The following is a 25,136-nucleotide window of genomic DNA, read 5'->3' on the forward strand; positions in this document are numbered from 1 at the left end:
CCCTCACAGGTATTTCCAACTTATATCAAACTGCTTATAGACAATTTGTTCACCACATTCCTTCGTACTCATAGGTACATTTTAGTGTTATGCTACCTGTATGTTTGTACGCTCTCATCTGTTATAATGTGTCTCTTGATGTAATACAAATTACAAGGTTTAAGTGTGTTTGAACCCAGCAACACGAGGTACAAGCACCTCAGGGCTACTGTTGTAGACAATCACAACAGAAATATAGTGGGTTTAAAATTTCTATATTAAAAAATAATATTGCTTACGCTATCTTAAGTAAAAAAATTTCACTGATACTATCAGTGAAACATACAGGAAGACAAGTAAGAAAATAAAAAGTAATCATAAATGTCCATGGAAGCAAGCACACCAGCTGAAGAAGCAGAAGCACATAATGGACAAAATTAAAACTCATTATGTGACTTAGTAAGAAAACGCCCTCCCATCTCATGTCAGACACCCATAACCAACCCATACTGTGTCAACAGACAGCCCCGAGTTTATAGGGGGAAGAAAAGGACTGGGTCCAAAGCTAAGATTATGTTTACTAATCTTCTGGCTTTTCACGTGTCATCACCATAGAAAAACTAGTTCAGCCTTCTGAATCCAACCAACAGTTCTAACATTATAATTCCTGTCGGGTTTTTTTTTTATTTTCCCCAAGGGTTTTCTCCAGAAAAAGTGCTTGTTCCAGGACATACATAACACATGGGATAGCGAGGAGAAGGACAGGCTGCCTATCAATTTTTACCACAATAGTTCATTTTGAAGACAAGGCTTTCCTCCCCCTACAGAAACACCATCTTTTAATGAAAGCCATTAGCATTGCTTTTTGTGATCAGATCCCAGTTGTTTGCATGTAATACGCAGCGCAATACAATCACTAAAATAAGTCCCAGCTGTAGAAACACAATGCTATGCTGTTGCTAATGTGTGTTGTACTGATAATGAATGGTCGTCTATGCTTTAATCTGAATAAAGCTCCCAACTGCTCTGCCTCTCCTTGCCAAAAATTCCCCTTCCTCCTCCAGACTGTGGTTGCATTCCTATTACACTGCTGATTGGAATGAGCCTGCTTGGGGGAGGGAGAGGGAGGGAGACAAATGAACGCACACACAGGCCCCTCCTCGCCTTCGGATGGCTGCCCCTGGGACCCAGAAATTGCTTGGGGTGTTTGAACCTATGGCTGACACGACGTACTTTTCTCCATGTTGTATAAAACCCTTCATAAATTTACTTATTTATTTTAGAACAACGACAGGCAAACAGCACACCGTGCACAGGTTCCAGCAGGATAGCTCAATACTTTAAACGTTTCTAACAAATTCCTACTGTTTTCTTCCATTGTTGGCACGCTACCGAGAAACTGAAATTTTTCTGCCTGCATTCCCTCCTTGGACCTGCCTAAATTCCCACATGGGGAGATATAAAACAGGAGGTCTTCAACTATTCATCAAACAAAGAGCTGTAAGTAACGCCATACAGATTTGCAAATACAGCTGTTGAGGTAACAGCTTCCTCAATTAAGGTTTTGAAATAAAATTGTTTATCCCAACTACTCACATTAAATTTGGGTTTACAATTAATCTCATGATTTTTTTTTCACTTTCATTTCCTTTCAATTTTCATTTCTGTTGAAAGGTGTTTTTTCTGCAGATGAACAAAGTGACAGAACATGATCATAAACTAAGAATTTACTTTCAGTTAATTAAATTCATGCATTTTAGAAGATTGCAATTGATTATTGTCAAGGAGGGACACACAAAGATAGGCAAACCTAACAAATACAAGTTTTACAGGTGCGCAGGGGTTTTGAGTAAAGAAGGTATTGAAACATGAAATGGATAAGAATGCTGCAGCTGACCATTATTCTAACCATGATTGCTGATCAACAGGAGCTGGAGGGTTTCACGTTGCACCTAACAATAAAGAGGCCTGCAGCTGTTCCTCTCTCATATCAGGTCTAGCAATCATATGGATGCAAGGTAGATCAAGAAGCTGAACTGGCTTAACAGAAAACTAACCTTCTGGGGAGATGGATTAGTTTGCCATTGGCTCCAAGAGCTGCGTTGACTTATCCTGCAGTCACACCACCCGTAGATATAATGCAAAGGAAGCGGCAGAAGCACATGGCTGCAAATGAGGAAGGATTAGCCAGACTACCTTCCTGATGGCAACTTGCAGTTGCACTGGAAAAGTGCACTCCATACTCAGGAGTTTTTCAGCTCTAAAAACAAAATACACCCCACCCCCCAATATTTTCATTTTAATGCAAACAGCTCATTTTTCCTCCTGTCTCTGTTTTGCACTTCGAGACATCTATTTCACTAAAATTAAAAAAAAAAAAAAAAGTTAAAAAAGCAGATTTTGCCATCAGGATACCAAAATAACCAGCTAACACCCTTCAGGTTTTCGGAGACACAATCGCAACCTTAAACATTCAGATGGAGTTTTATTTTCTATTTCCCAAAGCACACTCAGAAGCACAGAATTAAAACACTGAAAAAAGCATTTCTCTTACAAGTATACACACAACTGCTCCGAGTCTGCTCTATTTTATGTACTGACAGCTGCTCTGAGTCTCACAAAGCACTAGAAATTTAGAATAATCTAACGAGCTCTAAACTAGTTAGTACCAAACATGTACAAACACAGAGGCCGGCATACCTTTCTTAAAAAGGTTTAATTATTTTCCCCAATACTTTATCTGAAATTCAGTGCTACCCAAATTAAAAACCCAACCACCACCCTCTTCTGGGGCCAGTATAGAGGCAGCACACGCAGAGACAAAGGTGCCATATGACATGCACAGGGAAGCCCAGTTCACCCAAGGACACTGGACAAATTGATGCTGATTTCAGACATACTCTGCCGGATTAGATTAAATGTAAACACTCTCCACCATTGCCTAGATCCATGGTTCTGCAGCAGGAAAGAGCTGCAGTGTAAGCACTGTCTTCTGGAGCAGCCAGGTAAACCTCAAACCACCATCACTAGCTGTTTCATCTAGATACCTTTTTCTGATGTGAATTAGGAAAGGCATAACGTGATCCCTTCTGCCCTCAGAGCTATGGGAGCCAGGACAACTTGGAAGGGATGGTAACTTCTTCAACAAGCACAGCTATCTTACCATGTACACTTACAGTTCATACTGGTAGGAAACTAATTTCCAGTTCTCTTTCAGAATTATAAACCTAGTTTAAAGTTAATGCAAATTTAGAATCATGTATCAATTCTAACTGTTTTACTAGGAATATGCGTTAGAATGATTCAGAAGTACTAATGAATTTTTAAAGTGCTATTAAATACTAACCTGCCAGGTTGAAAAAAAAAAATTCAACACTTGTTCTAAGTGACATTTAAAAGCATTATTGCTAGGCTGATAGCCAAACACAAGGTAGACAGCTTTAAAATAAATTCCTAAAATACGTGTTAGGATAACCTTAGTCTAGAAAAGCACCTGTAACCAGAATTTCCTTTAATAATTGTAAAAATTCTAAGTTGTCCCATGAACACATTTCTGCAAGTTCAACTTCAACACAAGCCAGATGCTAAATCCTTAATATACTGCGTGTAAAATGAAACCCATTTCAAACAATCACATGCACCTGCTTATAAGCATTGTCAGTTGGAAATCTGTCTCAACAAATCACAATTATTCCTCTGGGACTAAACAATAACCTGCATTCAAGCACCAAACAGCAGTATGGACTACCCAGAAGTGAAAAATGTCCTAATAACGCAATATACTTTAAATCACTGCAAAATATGCCAGAAACTAACTTAGTAACACTACATTTTTCTTTCCCGCAGATTCACTGTATTAAATTCTGTCTATAAGAGTAGGTGGTGCTTTGACTGGATTTAGAATTCTAGACCCATATTACTTGCATGTAATATAACTCATGGAGATTACAATTCAATATTAAAACATCATGCATTTATCACAGAAGAAATGTTAATAAAGAGGCATTGCATCACTGAATATAAACAGTTAAGCCAATAAATCATTCATCTCATGCAATAATAAAATTCTGGGACAGAGTCTCCAAGGTTATTTTGAAGTCCCATAAGGGGAAGATGACACGACAGCGACTCAAGACTCCTGCAGTCTGTGCCGGGGATGTCTAAATGACTTGTGGACATGGCCAGATGGAGTCTGCCTAGATTTGCCATGTTTAGACTCCTGTTTTAACATCATGATGTCTACTTCACAGTATTGTTCTACTGTAAACAAAAGGCTTCCCTTTCCACTTCTCCTCCCTTATTCCACTCCAAGCCAAAAGTAAAACAAAACACAAAACTCCCCACACCATTGAATTCTTCCTTCAAGCAACTAATGCATTCACATTTCCTAGATTCATTCAGCGATGGGCTTACTGCCACACACGTCACCAACTCTATTCATGTGTCCAGTTTATTTGATACGCCTGTCAGGAGGTAAAGGAAAGAAATTATGCTGCCACTTTTGCAATGAAGGTAGCAACCCTCCCCAAGTATTTCAAATCTTACCATGAAGTTTTACAAGTCTCTTTTATGGAGATCCACGTTTGAACCAGTGAAATGGAATATGTAGATGCAAAACCTTAAGTTGTTTTTGTTTTGCCCTTTTTTTAGCTATATACCAAATATGCAAATTAAATCTGAATGATACAGTATTAAACCATACCAATCAGGGATCTGTGTAAACTAGGGCTTCAGTCACAGTCTCAAACAGTAAAAAAGCAGCAGAAATAACACGTGGGAAACTTTAAGAAAACAAAGGCTATTGCGAATATTTGCATTTCCTGGTTTAGTGTGGATGGAGCCTCTCAGACCAGCCAGGATGTTTCTAATGCATAACCTTCATACACTAGAAATTCCACTTCACTTCTCCACCCTACTCCAAAATGGCCTAAGCCTCAAACCTCGTCCATTTTTCAACATCTGAAAAACCACTACTGTACCATGAAGTCGTCATAAATACACAGCTTACAAAGACTGAATACTATGCTGGTCACTTGGGGTGGGGAGGGAGGGAGGAAACAGCATAGCTTTAATTTAGCAGCTATTAGAATACTAAAAAAAAAAGTCAGCAGTCAAAGATCAATATTCAGACCAATTTCAAACTTATCTGTTCTGCTTCTCACATTTGTAGTAAGCATTAAAATTGTATTCCAGTAAACAAAATCAGGGTGGGAAACAGAAATCCATTAAAGATAAATGAACTCACCAGCTTTGCTGTATGATCCTTTCTATTTTTTTATTATTTTATCATCCTGCAGTACTAAAAACATAACACCCATTTAAAAAAAAATTTAAAGTAACATTAGCAAGGTTAACTAATCTCAAACCTGCAGAGGTGGTTATTATATGCAAGTGTGAGTGAAGTAAACTCTATTACAAGTATTAACTCATCCTAGAAATACAGAAATAAAATAGTATATAAGAGCTCAGGCAAGGAAAAGGGGATACTCTTATGAATCACTGTTCTAAAATCTTACCTCAATCCTTAAAGAGTTGTTTGAAATCCCAGCAGCTACTTTTTAACCAACACCCAGTTAGAGAGAAGTGATTAGTCCAAAATTATCAACTTGCAAAATACTTGAGAGCACAGGATTCTTCCTCTGAAGGATGGGTAAATAAAAAAGGTAACATGGAAATTTACCCATGTATTTCTCAACTTGTTTTGATAGGAACGGGGCAGGGGATGGGGACGGGGGGGCAAGGGTAGCTAACACAAGAAACAAATTATAGCTCTGTTCCATCTGATGTATTTCGTACACCTCTGAAAATGTGCTGGGGGAAAAAAAATGCTAACCAGAAGCAGAGCCCTCGGATTTGTTTCACTGCAGTAGAACTCTCCACCGTCTGAATGTTCTCTAGTAGAAGCAACAACAAAAGAAATTCATGATCTAATTACCAACCAGACAAAAATGACGTGAATTTTAAAAGGGGCTTCAGACAAGAGGCACCTGCAACTAACCCAGACTCCTGGGTATCAGGAATTGTAGATACCAGCAGCTTTCCAGACTGCAGGACCACTGCCATCTCTGTCCGGACACAGTCACACACTTGATTTAAACAGGAAGTCTCAAAATTCTGTCTCCACTACAGACATGATCCTGGGGGACACTGCTACTGCTGGGGCTTTTCTGGGAAGAGGTGAAAGGAAAAGAACCACACCAAAAAAAAAAAAAAAAAAAAAAAGACACACCAAAAGCATGCACATCATTTACCCTTCATGAATAATTCTCATGCCACTCTTCAGCAAAATACTGTAAATATTAGTTTTACCAACACTAACAAAAGGACTGTCAGCTGCTTTATAAGAAACAATTCCTAAAACACAACAGCAGCTAAGGTGACAACTTTCGTTAGGGGGAAAAAAAAAGTCAATTCTGGCATTTCAAATATATAACTTGAAATATCTGAGTAATTTTTAAAAAATAATTCCCTAATAAAATAACCTTAATGTTAAAGAGTTCATGACTATCATGATTTTGATACTATCACTAGCAAAAAAAACTAAGTAAGCATCCGCCCTTAATTTAAACTCCTACTTCAGCACAGTTTTGTTTTACTACTACACCTGATGTACTGAAATCATATTATATGGGGGAATACAGATGAGTGATGCACTCTTTACATCCTTCTGCATTATCATCAATATCCACAACTTCAGACATGGATTCTGATCTATCTCCCTGATAGATCTCTCCCTCTATCTCCTGCCTCTTCCTCCCTTAATGCAGTTGAGATATTTAAGCACAAAGTCCCTATATTTACTTTTGGGGGGGGGAAATTGGTTTTAGTGGAATGCGTTCAACTCTGGAAACTGCCTCTCTCTCTAGAACTTGACAGTTTGGCTTCTACCAAAAAAAAAAGGGTCAGCAGAAAGATGTGTGGCCTATATACACACCTTTACCTGGTTACTAAACTTATGCCTCTGATTACATAATTCTGTCTTTACCTGCAGAAATGCAATACCATGTAAGTGGGGAAAATGCCAGCTGCTTAAAGAAAGTACATACAGAAAACCAAGACATCACCATTCATATGTTATTAAAATTCTTATGTACTTCAGTCCAGCCTTTTTCCCCCCTCAGATAACCATGAAGCCTCATCTCCAGGAACTAATTATATCAATAGACTACACAATTTATAAACTGATTTACTTAAATTATTGCAGTCCTTTAATATGAACAGATTCAGTTTAGTTTCTCTGTGTAAACAGATGTGTTCTACAGTACAAATCCAAACAGTTTAAGAAGCTGGTGCTGTTAAACAGAGATGAGCTAATTGGATGAGCAATCCTATTTATTTCAACAAAAGTAAAGCAACTTATGTTAAAGCCATGTTTTTCTTGTTTTGCTTTGTTTTTAGACAAGTTGATTAAATTAGTCAAATCAGTACAATTTATATACTACTGTAAGAAATAAGATAAAAGGGATTTTAAAGAAACAGAACACCAAGAGATTCAGATTAAATAGCTCGCCAATAGGTGAAAATAAAGAATCTTGCCCCAAAAAGCTTACCATGCAATTTAAACTACAACTTCAGAAATCTTTTGGGAAGATGCAATGTTCAAGTGGTGAAAAGACAAGAACTTTTCTGGAGAAAGAGGAGCACATGGTAGAAGATAATAAGCAGTAGAGAGTGAAGACTAAGAAAGATAATGGGAAGCAGGTGAGACTGAAAAGAGGCGTATTAAGCTGATTATATTAATGTAAAAAGTGTAACACTGTGAATCAATACTCCTAGCAGTATAGCAAATGCATAAAAGTCCAAGAAGGTATTTCCAAGAAGTTAGAGGATATTTTATTGCTAGTCGTTTACAAAGGCAGAATGGCTTTCAAACGTAATGAGCATGCAAGTATTTCCATCGATCTCAAACACCAGTTACGAGGCTGAGTGGACACGATGGGATTTTGAGGGGACACAGAAATGGAAAGCCCTTGTTTACTCTGGTGCTTTTCACTCTTTCAGTTCCACTCACAAAGCGTTATACAAAGTATCACTTCTCCTGGTTTCTACTATTTCTTACATGGTTGCAGTGCAAGGTAAAAGCAGCCCAGTTTTCCAGAGGAACCTTTACATTTGTTTCCTAGGCACACGGCTCCCTGGATATCTCTATTGCTAACTGAGTGCTATTCCAGGCCCCCCCAAATACAATTATTTGCTAAACAACATATTAACTTACCAAATAATATAATTTTTCCTCTCACAACTATCTTCTTACATCTCAATTATTTAACACAGAACACCTTGCAATGACCTAATTCCTTTAGTTTCTCTATAATCTATGTATCTTCAAGCCAATACGACAATTTGTATTAAAACAAGACCAGAGACATGCTAAAACTCTGATCAGCTACATGAACAACGAAGGAACAAAGAGGGCACACGCCTTTTCCCCTTTTTGCATTCCTTCCACTAGCTTTGTAAACTGTACCTCCTTTCTGCATTGATTATTAACTAAATTTAAGAATTCACAAACATATTTCCTGTTTATCTTTGTGCATTGTAGACTCTGAATGGCATTGTCAATGTTAAATAAATACAAGCTTTTAAAATACTAAAAATCAAAATGCAGTGATCGCCTTGGAACTGGAACACTACATCAAACCACATCTCCAGCTAATCATGTATTTTCACTAAATATAAGCAAATAAACTATACTAAATCAGTTCACCAAGTTCTGCCAGCGTCACTCATTTCATGCTTGCACTCCAGACACATAACAGTCCTCGCTAAAAGGTGATATTGCCAAAGGGTCACAAGATGGGAATGCTTTTAGGATGCATGCAAACATTTTGTTATTTAACTAAAAGTCAAAAAAGTACCTAAACACATTCAAACATACAAAAGAGAAATTAGAACAAACAAGTGAGTCACATAGATTTTGATCCTAAATATAGACTGCTGCTCAGGAGACAATAAAAAACACAGGATTGGAGAAGATAAAGTGTTAATCGCATATTTGGTGGTTTATGAGCCAAAGCAGTCTGAGGTTTAAACTGCTTCTGCTCAGTGCTCATCCCATTCAGAGACGATGAATCATTTCCCATTTGGCAACACTTCTGCCTACAAGGCTGTCTTCTGTGAGATTTCTCCTGTATCCTTGTAATAGATTTGCTAATTTAGTACACCTGACTTTGAGCAAAAGCTATTGTTGCCAGCTGTCAGACTAGACCTCGTCCTGTTTATCAGACACATCTAAACCATCCTGTTCTGCCCCAGTCATAGAAACAGAACACTCTTTACTAATCCCAGTGCAGTAAATTACTTTCTAATATCCTTGTTTTTCTTACTCTGCCAAAATACCAACACATCATAGATTTAAAGCAACAGCAAAATCAATTTATCCACAGCAGCTGGGCTCATACCAGTTTATCCAATAACCACATTTTTTTAAAGTCATATTTGCTGTTCTAGTCATTCTGTCCATGAATTCCTGAGTTTCAGCAGTAGAGGTTTGACTATTTTAAACAAAGGTAATATAAGCTCACAGGGAGTGCATTCTAGTTTTTTAGGCAGGCCTCCACAGCTCTTTGAAAGATAAATCAGAGCAAAACAAAGTATTAAACGCCTCACACACACACACTAAAACATTTCCTTGTTTTCCCCAGGGCTTTGTGCATGCAAAAGAAACTGCATTACTTTCTGTTTATAAATATTTGTCTGGACAGCAGCTTAAAAGGGTAGGGGCAACAGAGAAAATATGTGGTGTTTTGGGGTTTTGTTTTGTTTTTTTTTAAACCTACCTACAGAGAATCTGGGAAACATATGCAAAAACAATTTGCGTATGACATTTTCACTCCTAAACAAAATCTAACAGAACTTAAGTCTTTACATTCCAGATTACATAAATCAGTTATACGGATGCAAAAAAGTAGACTCACTCTTTTCAGGTTTTATACACTGCCCAGAATTCCTACTGTACTTTAAAAAGCTCACTGTGTTCACAGAAACACATACCCACCCATTAGATACTCTTTTGATACTTTTAGTCTTCCAAATTTTTTAAAACTCTGGATAATAAACAGAAAGATGAGAATGCATCCACTCCGCTAACAAAAAATACAGAGTATTTACATCCGTCTCTTCCATTTTCGGGGGCTGTAGAGCTGCTCACTCATCTCTAGTGTTCAAATCTGACTTTGTTAATTCATGCTGAGCAGTCGAGGAAGCGCACCTGGACTCTTCTGCCTGGGACTGACTTGGAAGACCAGTCAGACACCATGATTCAATATGCAAAGGCCATTTACTGTCAGCTGGTTCCACACTACCCTATGGTCATCTTCTGCTACATTTGTTGGCAAAACTAAATTTAACTGTATTTGCCCACTTGTAGGCTAGCTGAGGATCCCTGCTAGCGTCTGTCTTCATGACAATATCCATACAACATTCAAAACAGGCTGATGTCTTCGCTGGTTTCAGACAGGAAAAAAAATAGTAAAATAAATAAGAAATCAAGAGCACGAACTCCACATAGGAAAGAACTGGAGATTGTTTATGCTACAGGTAGCACAGATTACTTCTAGAATCTAGAGGGTGGACTGCACACAGCATTGCTAACACATGGTATGAATGAGAAAAGTTGTAGGAAGTTCCTAAAATAAGAGGATGCGAAACACAAGAAATTATTCGGTGCAGGGAAAAAATAATTTAGAGCAGTTGATAGTGATACAGCAAACCTACGTGACATGATTGCTATGATGCAGTTACATACAGGGCACACCTATCTCCGAAGCAACTCTTTGGGGATTTGCAGAACATCCCCACCCCAGTAACTGCGCATCTACGGCAACCACCCTGCCCTTGCAAAGGGGCCACAAATCTGGAACTGCCTGCTGCAACCTCCGCTGCAGAGCCAGTACCTGTTCTTCCAGGTGGGACAGAGGAAAGGAACCTGGGAAACAGAACAAGATCTTGGGATTTTAGGAAATTGAGATGCAGTCAGAGCAAATAACAGAATTGAGAAGCAGTATTATTTCATTGCCCTACAACAGCTACATAGCCAGTCTAGTCCCCTGTAAAGGCATTGTTCTCACAGCTAAAAGGAAAAAGACCTATATATATGTTTTCACAAGGTTTTTCATTGTAGCATTTGAAATGATGAATCAGATACTGTATTTCAAGTATTATTCATTGGTACAATTTAAGCTAGCCCTGAGCAATCATTAAAGAAAAATATTTGCCAGGAAAAAATAACCCAGAATATATGATTCATTCACTTCTGAAACAATAAAACAGTTCACTATAACAAAAATAACTATATTGTAAATACTTTCATTAAAAAGTTAAAAAAACAGCCAAATACAATGAAGAAAGCATGCCCTTCAAAAAAAACCAAACAAACCACACATGTGTATGTGTGCAAATGCAAAAAAGTCTTGTTAGAAAAAGGTAATTCCATGAAAAAGGTAATTCCATGAAATACACCGTACGGTTAACACCGTATCTGATGGAAATTGTTCTCTCACCTTCAGCTATTTAAGTTGATAGTCTTAAAACAACAAAGATACATCTCACCTCTCAAACTCTGACAAGTCACTATTAAGCTGATAAACAGGTATTTATTTCAGCCTAAGGTGACGCACGTAGCATATATCTGAAAAAGAAGCAGACCACTAGCTTTGGAAAGTTCAGGACAGTAACATCACAGGGACTCCTGAATAACTCCCTGGAAGTAGTCAGGGCTTTCACAGACCTTAAATAATGAAAAGGGCGATCAGCTGAAAAAAATAAATAAATAAAGTCAAGTATTTAATAGCTTTATAATTGCCCAAAGCTCAAGAAGGTGTGAAAATGAGCACCTTTTGGGAAAAGACATCTTCATAGGAGCAGACTTTGTTTTGGTGTTGTATCAAACATTGGGGGGAAAAGAGAAGCACTGTTAAACATCAACAAGTAACACCGTACAAATATGAAAACAGTTTAAAAAGCTCACTTTTCCTCATGGTTACACAATATTAAGTGTTAAGTTTACTTACAATGAAACCTTGCAGTTTCACATTGTATCAGGTCAGTTATTTTTAGTTGACTAAAAAAAAAAATCATACATCTCTCAGCACTCTTACAACTTCTCCTCACTTTGTCTATCGATAGCCATTTTCTGAATAGGCCTCTAAAAGAAACTTCAAATAGAACATCATACCTTTCTCTTGCTGGAGATACACCTGCCCACTAAATGTAGTTTCTGATTTGTTTCTTCACTGTTTAAACTCTTTTGCAGACTCATGTGTGTGTGTTTAATAAACAGAATGAAGATCAAAGTTTTTCACAGCACAGGCAACTCAATATAAATAAAGCACAGTATATTATATCAATCCACTAACACAGTAAACTGTTCCTCTCCAGTGGTGACAAACTGTGTAAAATTAGACTCCCCTCTTCTACAGAGAAATCTTTACATACAATCCAAGATCCATCAGAGTACACAAATGATGACTGCCATAGCCTTCTCCATCCATTTGATATTCAATGTATTTGTATTGACTCTGACTAAAAAAGGTCAAATCTTCCATGCGACTAACTCATCAATAGCAAATAACACTTATCTGAAAAAAATATTAATTGTAACTCCAAAACCTTTGTGAATAGATGGCATTTAAATTAGCCAAGGAAACATCAAAAACTATATAATTCAATTATTATCACATATTACTTAACGGAAAGTCCTTGCTTTTAAAGCAAGAAAATAGTAGCATTAATGAAGTGACAAAGACATACCATTTCTTAATTATCGAGAATTAAAAAAATAATAAATTCTCCAGTTTGCTAAGAGCTGAAGAATTCCTTTTGTTTTACGTGTAAGGAGTAATCCTGATCTTATCTGCAAGCCTTTCTTAGAATTATGTTCTGAATCATGGCCACTTAGAAGCCAGCTCTTAATTCCCTATTTCTTCTATATAGGATCAAGGTAATGAACGTGTGGAGCAAAGGAACAGATGGGAGAAATTTTGGGGTGGGTGTTTTTTCCTGTTTGTTTTCAAACTTCTGTCCTCTATCCAACTGTAAGCGCTTACATTCTTTGCATTTGTTACACATGTTAAGTTCTTATAAAGCACCTCTGCTGTAGATGACAACTTCTTCCAAGCAACACACTCGAATCCCTAACAATAACATAGCACGTGCAGCAACAGCATTCCCTGCTTACAAAGCCAAGTGTTAAAAAGTTTGGAAACAGGAGAATCCAGGCTGCCCCTGTGACCCTGTGTCATGTTCATTGCTGCAACACTAGAGTCTGGGCACCAAAAGATCCCCAGCGCCTTGTCCTGCCAAAAATCGGTCCCTACCACCCGCCCATTTGTCCCGGACAGTTCCTTGTTCCAGGTCACTCCCTTCTCCTCCACCCTCATCCAACTTTTGAACCCTCCGCATTTTAGTTAATGCCTCTCTTCACACTGGGAGCGCACCGCCGAGTTTAGCATTAACAAGATGAGATCAACTCCTGTCCCCAGCCATTTGTTAAACCGTGCACTAATTCTTACTTGGCCAATACAGAGACATCTGCCTATTACCACGTCCCTGTTTGATAGTGTTCCTGCCCAAGAATAAAGGATTCACAAGAACAAAGGATTTTTAGAAGATGTGCAACATACTTTTAATCTCATTCTTGAATTTGGTTTAATTTTAACAGAATCTTCCCCAAATAAATTCAGCCCAATTTAGCTACTCAGCATAAAAAAATTCAGTGTTAGCAGGCTGCTTCACAGCAACTGAAAAGACAGTCTTATAATGGGAAGTGCTAACTATAGTTGGCATTACAAGCTCCAACCTGGTACTGCAAGTTCAACTACAGTTATAAATTCCACCGACAGCAAATAAAAAGCAAAGATGTTTAGACAAAGCAAATCAAAATTGTATTCAAATTACGTGAGGTAGAAGCAACTGCAGGAAACAGTGCTCCTACTCATCATGCTGCTGAAGTGCGAATGTCAACATTCAGAAGGATCGGGTTGACCAGGGACAATTTTTCTTTTCATTTACTGCTACTCCATCACAGTGACACAGGGTGGGTGCAGAACAAGTGCATCTCTACTCTTGGACCACACTAGGAAGAACTATTTAAATGTGGAGAGTGATGTTTCTAAATTTCAATAAACTTATAAAAAAATAAAAAGCTTTTGAATGGGTCCAAAGTACTACCCAGTGTAGATTAAGTTACATTATGCTGATACACAGGAAATAGCTGACTTATTCTACAGGATGAACAATTCACCAGAGGAAAGAAACTTTCAGGAAAAATGATAAATATTGTAATGAGGAAATCCAAGGCACATATTCACAATGCCACATTCAGATTTCACAAGTGAACAGAAATTTCTTCATGATCTCTTGGCCACACAAGCGAGACATAGATAAATATAAATATATAGTACCTGCTCAGGCAGAATAACCACTTGCCATTAGGAAGGGGAACCAAAAACTTTATTGTCTATCCTTGTCGAAGGGCCTACATAAATTTTAACCTGCTTTTACCCCGTCTGCGTAAAACACGTATTGAGAGAACATCATGAACTGTGGGAACTGCTTAAGGAAGGGAGAGAACACTACACAAATACTTTATTTTATGACAAGCCAGGCACGACGCATGTACTACTGAAAATTACTGTAAGTCACTTTTTTCTTAAAGGCCTTCTCTTTTCCTGTTGCAGAAAAAAAGCAGAAAACAACATTTTAAATCACCTTTTGACCCAGTTCTTAAGTAGAAATCCCAAACATGAAAGATGTTCACAAAAGGGACAACATTACATGACATCACAACTTCAGGATAAATCTTGGCCACTCCTGCATTAGTACAATAACAAAAATACAAACCCTTTCACTTTTTGACAAAAAGCACATATCTAGCCATTTAAGACAAACTGGAATTATTGCACAGCATCTTGAATTTACAGATAACATTTGCTTCTGTAAGAACACAGGGGCATTTCCCCTGTGCAGCGGCATTAATTAGCTTGAACAGACTTCAACAGGAATTTTTCCCCATTCCACGCATCCACACTTGATCAGCTTATTATAATAATGTGTGATATATACATTTGAAGATTCTGTTCACCAACACCTTGTGCTTTACCAAACACCCAGAATTGCTAGTTAGACATTTAGAAATACCACATATACGACCCATCTGAAATTATAAAAGATGGCACTTAAAATTTTCACGGCTGTTCACAGGCTTCAATTACAAAGAAGCTTCTGCAATAGCAGTATAAAACATTTTTTTGAACTTTCTACTAGAATCCTCTAAATAAAAGACCCAGAAAATTTCCACTTTGACATGCATTATACCCTTCTTTAAAGTTTGGTCAATTAATGTGTCATACACTGTGAACCCAAGCTTAAAAAAGCCAATCATTTTTAATTTCATAATGAGTAATGCTGAGCAAACGCTCTCCAGCATACAGGAGGACCAGGTCCTTCATGTCCATTTAAATGGAGTACTTAGCAACACATGTATTTTGTGTCTCTTAAAATACATGTATTAATATTAGCATGAGGAAGAGAAACACTTGGTATCTTCAGATCTTCGCATTGAAAATGCAATCATTATTACTTGGCTAAGAGCAATATTGCAATCAGCAGCATGAAACACAGGAGAGACTTCTGTATGTTTTAGCCCAAGTACAGGAACACAAATTTGTTCTCTGCTTCCACTATAAGGTGACACAAAACCTGGTACACTTATAGTGTCTTCATGTTCCTGTGTCAGCTCAGCTCCTCTGGCTGGCTCTTGATCACTTTTGCCCCACTCTGTTCTGTTTCACCTTTACAAATGACCCCTTCTGCCTCCAAATGACAACACCTGCCTACAGCAGCTCCAGCTTTATAAAGTTTCTTCTATCACATCTGGTATCACCTTTTATAAATTAAGACAGAAGTACTTATTTTGCTGCTAAACAAAGAGGAGGATATCTTAATATTAACTACACCTAGGCACAATGCTACTACTCATTTAGTCCTGCATATAGTCTTCTATACAGAGCTATAAACTGTTATTTTAATAAATCCATCAGGGAAAATAGTGGGTGAGAGCTTTTTCTCTGAAAATAAATAATTATACACGTCATAAATTAATCATTTCAGAACAACATAAGGTGAAAATTTTCTGTTGAAAGTTAAATTGAAGAATTATTTGTCATAAGGACACCTAAATGCTTGGCACAATTAATGCTATGAATTTCTAATCCCAGACAGTTAAGCATGAATGTAATTGTATGCATTTTATCTGGACATGTTTAGTTCCTTTGCACATTTAAGGATTCTTTTTTTTTAACCAGCCATGTTTATAAATACTCTAATGGAGATAAGATCTTCCTTCTTCCACCAAGAATAAGAGGATCCATTTTAATACATTTAAATGTTTTCCATGAAAAATAATTGCAAAAGGTAGTAGGCTACCTTTTACTAAAATAAACCAGCAAACTTTGAGTATACTCTGTCCACATTCTTCATGTCCTATGATATGCACAAAGCAGATGTCTTACCATGTGCAGTTTTAGAAGCACACAGCCTAGTCTTTATTTGTATTACAAAGAAATCACCAAGTTGGCTCAAGTTTTCAGAGAATGCCTCTAGTATTACTGATACAGATTCCCACCTTTGACTAAGCACAACTGCATCTATAATTGAATTTATGTATGCATCTATATATAAATTCTGAATCAAATAGGTATGTTAAAAAGAAGTATCATTACAGATATATTAGTCATGACTCCATTTAACTTGATAACACTCGATTAACACTAATATTAAAATCTGGGTCAAGGCGGAATGAAAATTAGTATATGTCTCTTGTTTAAAACTATTTAATGGGATCAGCCAAGATACGCCCCCAATCCCACCAAGAGCATGCTGTTCTGCAAACACCTGGCTGACTTTAAACCATCACCCTCACACACACACACACACACACACGACAACCCACAACAGTCCTCCTCTATGCCCAGTTAAAAAGGGGGACCAGAGGAAGAGGTTGCTTTTAAATTGGATATATTCCTCAGCCCACCCCATCTGACAGCATGGGATGGAGCAGAGGGATGTGTGCATCCCAAAAAACAGCGCTGCGGGTTGGAAAGCCTTACTATGGCATTGTCACTCTAATGTTTGTGGCAAGATGGCATCACACATGCTAATTTAAGCATGAATAGTAGAATCTGGGTACATATTTTTACTGTGACCTGTAAATTACATAGTCTGTACATGCACTGCATATTTGAAACAACTTAAATGAATTCATTATAGAAAGGATGCATTGAACCAGTTTACACTGACAATACCAAAGCCATGCTTGGAGTGACTCTCCCTTTCTGCACGAAAACAACCCTGGTTAAATTGTGTTAAATATGTACTGGCCAAGAGTCATTCCAGAAAATTAACAACAGGATACAGCCACATAAACTCACATACCGCTACTTTTTCTTTCACTTTCAGAATTTTGAAAATGTAAATAACACTTTATCTAAGCAATACTTTTTACTCACTTTTGGGGATATCAGTCCTCCTAGTCTAATTTGCCTAAGCAACAGCAAAAAAAGTATTTTGAAGTAGGAAAAAAAGTAATTGCCAAGAATCTGCAGGATGCTAAAACACAGCTGATGGTGCTGCATCACAAACACAGCATGTAAGAGAGAACTGAACCCAAATCATCCCAAATGCATAGTCGCAGAAGGCCCAAAACAGAACCATGTTTACTGTGGATTTAAACTCAAGAGCAACAATGTTCATGGGCAGAAAGTCAAAAGGTAGTGGCTCTAAATCCCAGCTTTACATGGTTTATCCTTTTTATGATCTTGAGCATGTCTACTCTCCATTCCGTATCAGTCTCCCCACTTAAACTCAGATGATAATGCTTAGCCAATTTTGTCCTGAGCTTTGTTATCTACAGATGAAGATTTCTTTAAAGTTACAAGCATTCTTATCTATGCTTTCATTGAAAGTATTTAAAGTTTAAGTAGCAAGAAAAAGTCAACAGTTTGCTTCCTTGAATATGCTACTGTCAAATGTCCCTCAAGATTTTGATCCTCCTACCCAAATAGGAAATGTGCTTTGCTAATAGCAGACATGCACAGTAGCTACTTTTACATGCATTGTCTAATATTATTGAGATTAATCCCTACCAGCCCCTCAGAAGTCACTGGAATGATCTCAGACATTGCACGTGTCATGAGTATTTACATTTTACATATTCAAGCATGCACGTAATAGCCTGCGTAGTAATGTACTCATGCCATTAAGCCAAGTCAGAAGTTAGGTCATCTCATTATTGCAATGAGACGAGGGAAGACACCCAAAGAAATCATCCACGTTTTTAAACACTCGCAAGGTCTGGCCCAATAGTGACATGCCATTTTAAGTAAGATGGCAAAGCAAGGACACACTTCAAAGGCCATGAGATAAAACAGAACAAAACATTAAAAGCTGTCTTCTTTTAGGGATCAACCCATTCACCTTAGGAACATAAAGAAGACAAAATGTCTTCATCTGGGGCCTGATCAGATTTTCAGTGTGATTAACAAATAAAAAAGAAAAAAAGAAAATAATTTATCACCACTGGCTGAGTTACTTAGCCAAGTTCAGCCTTGCAGACAGACATTATGGGACAGCTTAAACTCTTTAAACGTAACTGAAAAAGTACATTCTAAAAATTACTCGCTATTTTTCCACCCCCAGGGTTTTGCTTTTATTTTTTCCCCAAAAGCTTTATTATTTTAAACATTAACATTAGGACTGACTGCAGATTTTCCATACGTCTCCTGCCTATGTCCCATGTTACCTACACACGTAAATCCTGTACTCCCTTCTACTCGATGCTTTCCTGATTCTACAACCAAAGATGCTCCTGTAGAACTGTTTTCCTACTATGATTTCCTCCCCCAAACCCTTTTTGATCTTTTTCCTTGCCACAATACCCCATTACATATCCTTGAACACTGATACCTAATTTTATACCCAGACGAATAAAACTTTGTCATACAAGCTGATCCTGTTGAAACAAGCAGTTGAGACTGCTCCATACAGCTGCTCAGTTGTTTATTGCAATTCTTTGGTGTCCCTGTGATCCACAACTGATTTATATGTACATAAATATCTATAACTATGTACTGTATATATAAAGAGCATATATACACACACACTTCATACTTTGATGAAAATATTGAGGGCCAAGCATCCATCAATCCCTATACAATCTGATTAGACACATGCCTATTGACTTTGTTAAGACGGCACCAGTTTAATCCACCTACTATGTAATTTATTGATTCTAATTTCTTAAGTACTAGGTTTTTGTAAGTCATGTGTCATTAAGTCAAATACACCTTACATGAAGGAACCCCATTGTTTTATTGTTGACCAAAGCCTATCTAACTATAGGTTCCTGGTAAAGGAGGCAGTCCTGCCCTCTTTTCGGCTTCTCATGTGCATCCCTCTCCTTCAATGCAAAACCCCCATTTTTTTCTTGGTAGGATTAGCTTTGAGCTCATCAAATAGCTACACAGTTGCTGGATTCAACAGAAGGGAAGGCCCAGAAAAGTGAAGCCAGGGACTACAAAGAGTAAAAAGAAACAGCACTCAGATTTTAAACTGACCTAAAAGTACGATTTAAGTCAACTATGAAGCCATATCCTTGCTACTTAAAAATATAGGTAGCTACTTTATCAATCAGTAATGCTGTTCCTACAATGCAGCCCTACTATCCATAAACTTCAGTCCCGCTTCCAACAACACTAATGAGAATTCAGAATTTTGGTTAACCACTGTTTTCGATTATATTAACTGTTAGATTTATCCCCTGCAAAAAACAGGTTTGGAGATTCCACACTGTTTTGCAAAACTCAAGAATATTCTGGCTTTTTCTAAATAATACATATCTTTCTTGAGAAATAGTATTAACATCACAAGAGTTTCTAGGAACTGATAAAAAAAACCCTAACACCTTCTTCCTTCAACACTATAACCTTATAGTTCAGTACCATCTTTGCACTGTAAGGAATGAATAGTCAGTAAAATCAACAAAAGAGATAGTAGGACAGAAGATGAGATGCTATTTTCTACAACACAAGATCCAGTGCTTTTATTTCCCTAATTAGCAACTTCTGCCAGGAAACCTAAAACCTTACAGTAGTAAGGAGGAAGAAAACCAGATCTAACAACTCTTCAGGCCTACCTCTGATTCTTTACCAACACCACTCTTCCAGCTCATTCCAGTTTTATCCACGGGATATTTATTACCACTTTTTACAACACACTGTAACTGTGCATTGTGGCTATCAAAGTATCTTTACTTGTTAACTATTCCGACACAAACGCTAGCTCTAACACATGAACTAAATAGATTCATGTGCTCACCTTTATACAACTCAATATATTCTAGTGCCCATGTAGTTCTTCAGACTTCAAACTGATTTTAAAATACGTCTTTCTACTTGATAAAAACAGCCCTATGGACTTCATTCAGATAACTGTCATTGATATTGTAAGTGAAAGCAGTCAAATGTAACTATTTTAATGTCATATAATTCACAGATTAGGACATAAATTATTTACTAAGCAACTGAAAGCAACAGTCATTTCTCAGTTTTCTGAAGAATATAAGATTAACGCAATTCAACATGGAGGGTGGAAGAAAGAAGAGTGCATTCTGCCTGAGAGTATAGTATCTTTACAAATCCACAAATTCAACACAACACTGAGAAAAATCACAGTAAGAACGGAAGGGGGATGACTGCACTTGCAGCTTTTGTGCAACTCGGATGTACTCAGGATAGGACTAGATAAAATGGTGGTACAAATGTCACAGTTGAAGGGACTTTCCTTATATTAGGAATTCCTGGGATAATGTTATTACAAGCTGCTAAGATAAGTTTTGGAGAAGACTAGTGCAATGCTAGACTTTAGCTAACAAATTACCTTGCCTATATTTTAATCAGAAACAAGCACGTGCGCCTCATACTAGAAGTGAAATATCATCAGAAGACATAATATTTGGGTTTTAACAATTATCCACCAATTTACTAGCTCAAGGTTGTGCAAAATGCATTAACATATGTATCACTAAAGATTCAAGTGATATTTACAAGACAACTAAACCTAGGAGCAAAAGAATAACCTTTTATAAGAAACGTATAACACAGATGCACTGCAAACTAAATAAAAACTTACTAGAAGTATGCCACCGCTGTGGTTTTTCTCTGTTATGGAACCCAGACCTAAATAAACTGTTAAACACTTAGTGTAAAGGTATGCCAAACATTTCTCAGAACTTTCTTAAGGTCCCAACAAAGAATCAACCTTTTTTGCAAAATGAGACCTAGGTTAAATATTTTATTTGGCTCCTCAAGATGGACTGAGAAGTTGGGCACTAGCTCCAGATCAGTTCTTGGACTCACATCAAACATTACCCTGTCATTTATCCAGTCAGTCAAAACAATGTTTTCCATCTAAACCTTTAATGTTTATGTCCTGAAAAACTGCTAATTGAATCCAGTTCTTGAAATTCATTTTTTAATCTATACCATCTAATTTAGAGATAATGAACAGAAAAGATAACTATTATACCATGATTGCAGAATTAATCCTATAAATATTCAAGCCAAAACAGAAGACTGCTAGTTTCATACAGCCAAAGAAAATTAAGATTAAATAGCATTTGTCAGTTGAAGAATAAACTTTTAAAAACACTGGATATACAGATTCTTTTAATTCCAAACAGTTTTAGAATTCAAGAGCCCTCAAACTGCTTTTCCAATCAAAAAGGGTAATCAAAACCACGCAGAACACTTAAAACTATTCCTAGGCAAGAACTGACAACATGTCAGCTGAATTAATAAAATTCAGTATTTTTCTTAAACATGTAAAGCTTCCTTACAACAAATGACCTTATGTGAAACAACTCACAATTAGCTAAAGCATAAAATACTCCAAGCCTTTTTAACTCAAGAAATAGGCCAATGTTTCATATAAACTTCCAAGTAACAGAACTGGTACTCAGCAACTGCAAGAGCTGCTAACCTTGGAAGAGTCCCTAGAAAGACAATTTTGCCAGCGTCCCATGCTCTGCATATTCCCTTCCTAAAATATATGATGACAAAAAAAACCTCAGAAATGTTCCTTAAGATTGTACCTGCTTCTTTTGGGGACTGACCGCTCAACTAAAACTCTGTATGTAAAGCTACTGTCTATTTCTTGCTCACAATCACACTCCCCATAACATACTTGTATTGTCACAGACACAGTTTCATTATATGCTTAAACCTTAATGAAAATAAAATAAATATGAACAAATTGGAACACAAAATCCAAAGGTGAAAGAGACAACTCCCTAAACAGTACTTTCCGTGCTTTTACATAAGGCTACAGACCATTTTTAATGTTTCAAAGATAAGCAAGTCTGAGCACTCACTGCTCGGGAAAAAAGTATTAAAGTGCTGCATCATAAAGCAATAACCTGAAGAGAAAGCTACAAAACACTCTGTAAAAACAAGGCAGCACTGTTTTATGCATCAGTCCCAGCTATGCTTATTTTAAGAGTTTTATTTCTGAGTGTAATATATAGACACTCACAAATCTCCATGAAAACTAGATTACAAATTTAGTCCAAGTATTTCCAAAGTAAAACATAACCAGATACATTTTACTTTCCCTGTAAAAATAGCATACTTTGAAAAATAAGTATGAAAACACCTCTTTAATAGGCATTAAACTGGAAATACTTCTCATGCACCTAAAGTAAATATATCGACTCTTTTAGTATTTTTAAAAACGTTTGTTTTGCAAGCTGGTTCAATACTCTATATGCAGAGAAGAGTATTCACAGTGTTATCTGTTATTTTCTAATCGCTTACCTTCATGCACTGACACTTTAGAACACAAAATATCATTTGTCTGCGGGGGGACTTAAACAGTACTTTGAACTAGCTCTTTTCTTCAAAGACTCCTGTATTTTTTTTTAAGAAAGCTCTAGCAGAACTTCCAAGGTTTTTCCTCTAAACCTGTTTACCTGGGTTCTTATACGGAAAAGAACATACTTTTAAGTATTCAAAACCAACTTATTTTCCTTCCCAGCACGCAGGTGAACAGTTTTTATGATATTTTAAAATAATATTAGAGGTCAAGTGGTCTTCTGAAAGAGGGCAGCGTAAAGGCGCTTTACCAGACGAACCGTGTACAATTTTAACTGAGGAAGTTGGATTAAAAAAAAACCCAAAGACCCAAAGCAACAAAAAAACCCCAATAAACAAAGAGATCAAAACAAAGACTGTGACAGTTTCTTTCGAGTTTTCACTGAGAAGACGAAGGGGACCAACAAAAAATTAAAAAAAAAACAAAAAAACAAAAAAAAACAACAAAAAAAGTTGGGGTGCGGAGGAAGAGCAGACGGTGCCCCAGCGCCTGAAGTTCACCCCGGCCGCCTCCCCCACGCCTGCAGACCCCCGGCGGGCTGCGGGGGGAGCCCGGGCCCGGGCCCGGGGCCGGGCCCGGGGCCGGGGCCGGGCGGTGAGGGCGGGCGGCACCCCCGCCCCGGAGCCCGTAAAGACATGTTGTTCCGGAGGCACGGACCCCGCGGCGGGGCAGGGAAGAGCTCACCGCCCCCGAGCGACCCCCACCACCCCCGAGGCCTGAGGGACTCCTCCGGCCCCAGGTTCAACCTCAAAGACACATGGAGGGAGCCCGGCTCCCGCCTCTCCACAGCTGGGCTCTCCTCACCCCCGCTCCCCCCACGGGAGGCCGGGCTTCGCCGCTCGCCGAGCCCCCGCTGCTCTTCCCTTCCCCTCCTTGCCCGACACGGCGGCCCGAACACCCCCGCCGGCCGGGTGAGGTGAGTGGGCGGGTGGGTGGGTGGCAGGCCCGGTCGGAGCCTGCCCGCTCAGCCTCACCTGTCAGTCGCAGCTTGACGGGCCCGTTCCGCCGGGCCCCTTGGTTGGACATGTCCTCGGCGGGCTCGGCGCTGCCTTGCCCGGGGCTCCCCCTGCCTCTGGGTCCGGGAAGGGAGACGGGGGAGGAGGAGGAGGAGGAGAAGGAGGAGAAGGGGGGGAGGAGGAGGAGGCGCTAATGGAGTCGGGCCGGGCGCTCAGGGCAGCGGCGGCGGCCGCCGGAGGAGGAGGAGGAGGAGGAGGAGGAGGAGAAGCCCGGATGTGCCCAGCGTCGCCATGAGCGGGGCCGGGGCCGAGGAAGAGGCGGAGGAGGAGGAGACGCGGCCGCCTTCCCCGCTTCCCTTCCCTCAGCTTCCCCGCCCCCGCCTCGGCCCGCAGTCCGGGGCGGCGAGCTACAACAAAGCCGGGGACGGAGGTTGCACGGCGGGCTGGACGGACGGACGGACGGACAGACAGCCGCCTCGCCTCGTCTCGTCTCCCCTCCCCCGGCTCGGCTCGGCCTGCCCCCCCTGGGGGAGGCCGCCTGCCTGCCCGCCCGCCCGCCCTCCCCTTGGCGGGCAGGGGGGGAGGCCGCCCCGCCTCGGGGTCTGCCCGGGGATGCCGAAGGGGGAACCGCGTCAGGTGGCGTCGAGGCTTGGGGTCCTCCCCGGGAGAGCTGAGGGAAAGGGGAGGGTGGGACGGGAACAACGGGGGTGGATTGCCATGGCTGGGAGGGAGAGGAGGGGGGAGACGGGGAGGAAGGTGGCAGTGAAGGTGGGGGGGTGGTTGGGACAGGAGAATTAACGGTACAAATGGGAAAAGGCCGTAGGGGTGAGAATTCAGAGCCGTGGGGTGGTCACTCGAGGAGTGCTGCTGGTCCGGGGCGGCGTTTTACGTGGGTAGGGGGTGACAGACCGGCCGTGGAAAACTTTGGACCGATTCACTTACTAGCCGCGCTTTGTGGAAATCGGCAGCCCGGTTCTGTGAGCTGCCGTTCTCAATTTAAAAAAAATAAAAATAAAAAAAAGGCTTGCATCCACGCTGTGTGGCCTAATTTAACTCCCATCCCGGAGAAAAGGTGACTCTTTCCAGACTTTTCCCAGCACTGCAGCACGCTTTGAGCCAGGGGAGCTCCACGCTGCAGCGGAGTCCCGGGCGGATTTCTGCAGGGTCAAAGGGGCCTCTGAAGGGTGGGAATAGCTCCCAGAAAAGCTACGAAGATGGCCACAGTAAAGTTTACCTTAGAAGACTGAGCTAATAAACCACACACCTATTCTTACT

General features: G+C 39.3%; 1 protein-coding gene across 1 annotated transcript in view; it reads right to left on the reverse strand.

Annotated features, from left to right (window-relative positions):
• The window catches only part of SMURF2 (SMAD specific E3 ubiquitin protein ligase 2), a 66,823-nt gene extending 42,430 nt beyond the window's left edge, over positions 1 to 24,393 (reverse strand). The window contains exon 1 of the mRNA XM_049811637.1: positions 23,880 to 24,393. Coding sequence (XP_049667594.1) covers positions 23,880 to 23,931 — 52 coding nt within the window. The 5' untranslated portion in view covers positions 23,932 to 24,393. The remainder of the gene's footprint in view (positions 1 to 23,879) is intronic.
• Between the last annotated feature and the right edge of the window lie 743 nt (positions 24,394 to 25,136).

Source organism: Accipiter gentilis, chromosome 10 (genome assembly GCF_929443795.1).
Source record: "Accipiter gentilis chromosome 10, bAccGen1.1, whole genome shotgun sequence".
NCBI classification, from domain to species: domain Eukaryota; kingdom Metazoa; phylum Chordata; class Aves; order Accipitriformes; family Accipitridae; genus Astur; species Astur gentilis.